The following is a 1,166-nucleotide window of genomic DNA, read 5'->3' as shown; positions in this document are numbered from 1 at the left end:
CCTTCCCTGGGGTGGGTGTGGGGGTGCCGGTGGCCATCGGGTGCCTCTTTCCCCCCTGGCAGGGCAGAGCGGGGCCGGGAACAACTGGGCCAAGGGCCACTACACGGAGGGGGCCGAGCTGGTGGACTCGGTGCTGGACGTGGTGCGGAAGGAGTGCGAGAACTGCGACTGCCTGCAGGGCTTCCAGCTGACCCACTCGCTGGGCGGTGGCACCGGCTCTGGCATGGGCACCCTCCTCATCAGCAAGGTGCGGGAGGAGTACCCCGACCGCATCATGAACACTTTCAGCGTGGTGCCGTCCCCCAAGGTGTCGGACACGGTGGTGGAGCCCTACAACGCCACGCTCTCCATCCACCAGCTGGTGGAGAACACGGATGAGACCTACTGCATCGACAACGAAGCTCTCTACGATATCTGCTTCCGCACCCTCAAGCTGGCCACCCCCACCTATGGCGACCTCAACCACCTCGTCTCGGCCACCATGAGCGGCGTCACCACCTCCCTCCGCTTCCCCGGCCAGCTCAATGCCGACCTCCGCAAGCTGGCCGTCAACATGGTGCCCTTCCCCCGTCTCCACTTCTTCATGCCGGGCTTCGCCCCGCTGACAGCCCGCGGCAGCCAGCAGTACCGTGCCCTCACCGTCCCCGAGCTCACCCAGCAGATGTTTGATGCCAAGAACATGATGGCCGCCTGCGACCCCCGCCACGGCCGCTACCTCACCGTGGCCACTGTCTTCCGGGGCCGCATGTCCATGAAGGAGGTGGACGAGCAGATGTTGGCCATCCAGAGCAAGAACAGCTCCTACTTCGTGGAATGGATCCCCAACAACGTCAAGGTGGCCGTCTGCGACATCCCTCCCCGGGGGCTGAAGATGTCCTCCACCTTCATCGGCAATAGCACGGCCATCCAGGAGCTCTTCAAGCGCATCTCGGAGCAGTTCACGGCCATGTTCCGCCGCAAGGCCTTCCTCCACTGGTACACAGGCGAGGGGATGGACGAGATGGAGTTCACCGAGGCCGAGAGCAACATGAACGACCTGGTGTCCGAGTACCAGCAGTACCAGGACGCCACGGCCGAGGAGGAGGGCGAGATGTACGAGGATGACGAGGAGGAGTCGGAGGCGCAGGGCGCCAAGTGATGCCCCCCCCGCTGCCCGCAGCCCCCCG

General features: G+C 65.1%; 1 protein-coding gene across 1 annotated transcript in view; it reads left to right on the top strand.

Moving 5' to 3' along the window:
- LOC104130406 (tubulin beta-3 chain) overlaps positions 1-1,138 on the top strand; it is a 4,771-nt gene extending 3,633 nt beyond the window's left edge. Inside the window, exon 2 of the mRNA XM_009643446.2 lies at positions 25-1,138. Within this exon, the coding sequence (XP_009641741.2) occupies positions 25-1,138 (1,114 nt within the window). The remainder of the gene's footprint in view (positions 1-24) is intronic.
- Positions 1,139-1,166: the final 28 nt, after the last annotated feature.

This window comes from Egretta garzetta, unplaced genomic scaffold (genome assembly GCF_000687185.1).
Source record: "Egretta garzetta isolate BGI_Z169 unplaced genomic scaffold, ASM68718v1 scaffold428, whole genome shotgun sequence".
In the NCBI taxonomy this organism is placed as follows: domain Eukaryota; kingdom Metazoa; phylum Chordata; class Aves; order Pelecaniformes; family Ardeidae; genus Egretta; species Egretta garzetta.
The sequence above is the reverse complement of the archived record's forward strand: the minus strand, read 5'-3'. Positions and strand labels throughout refer to the sequence as shown.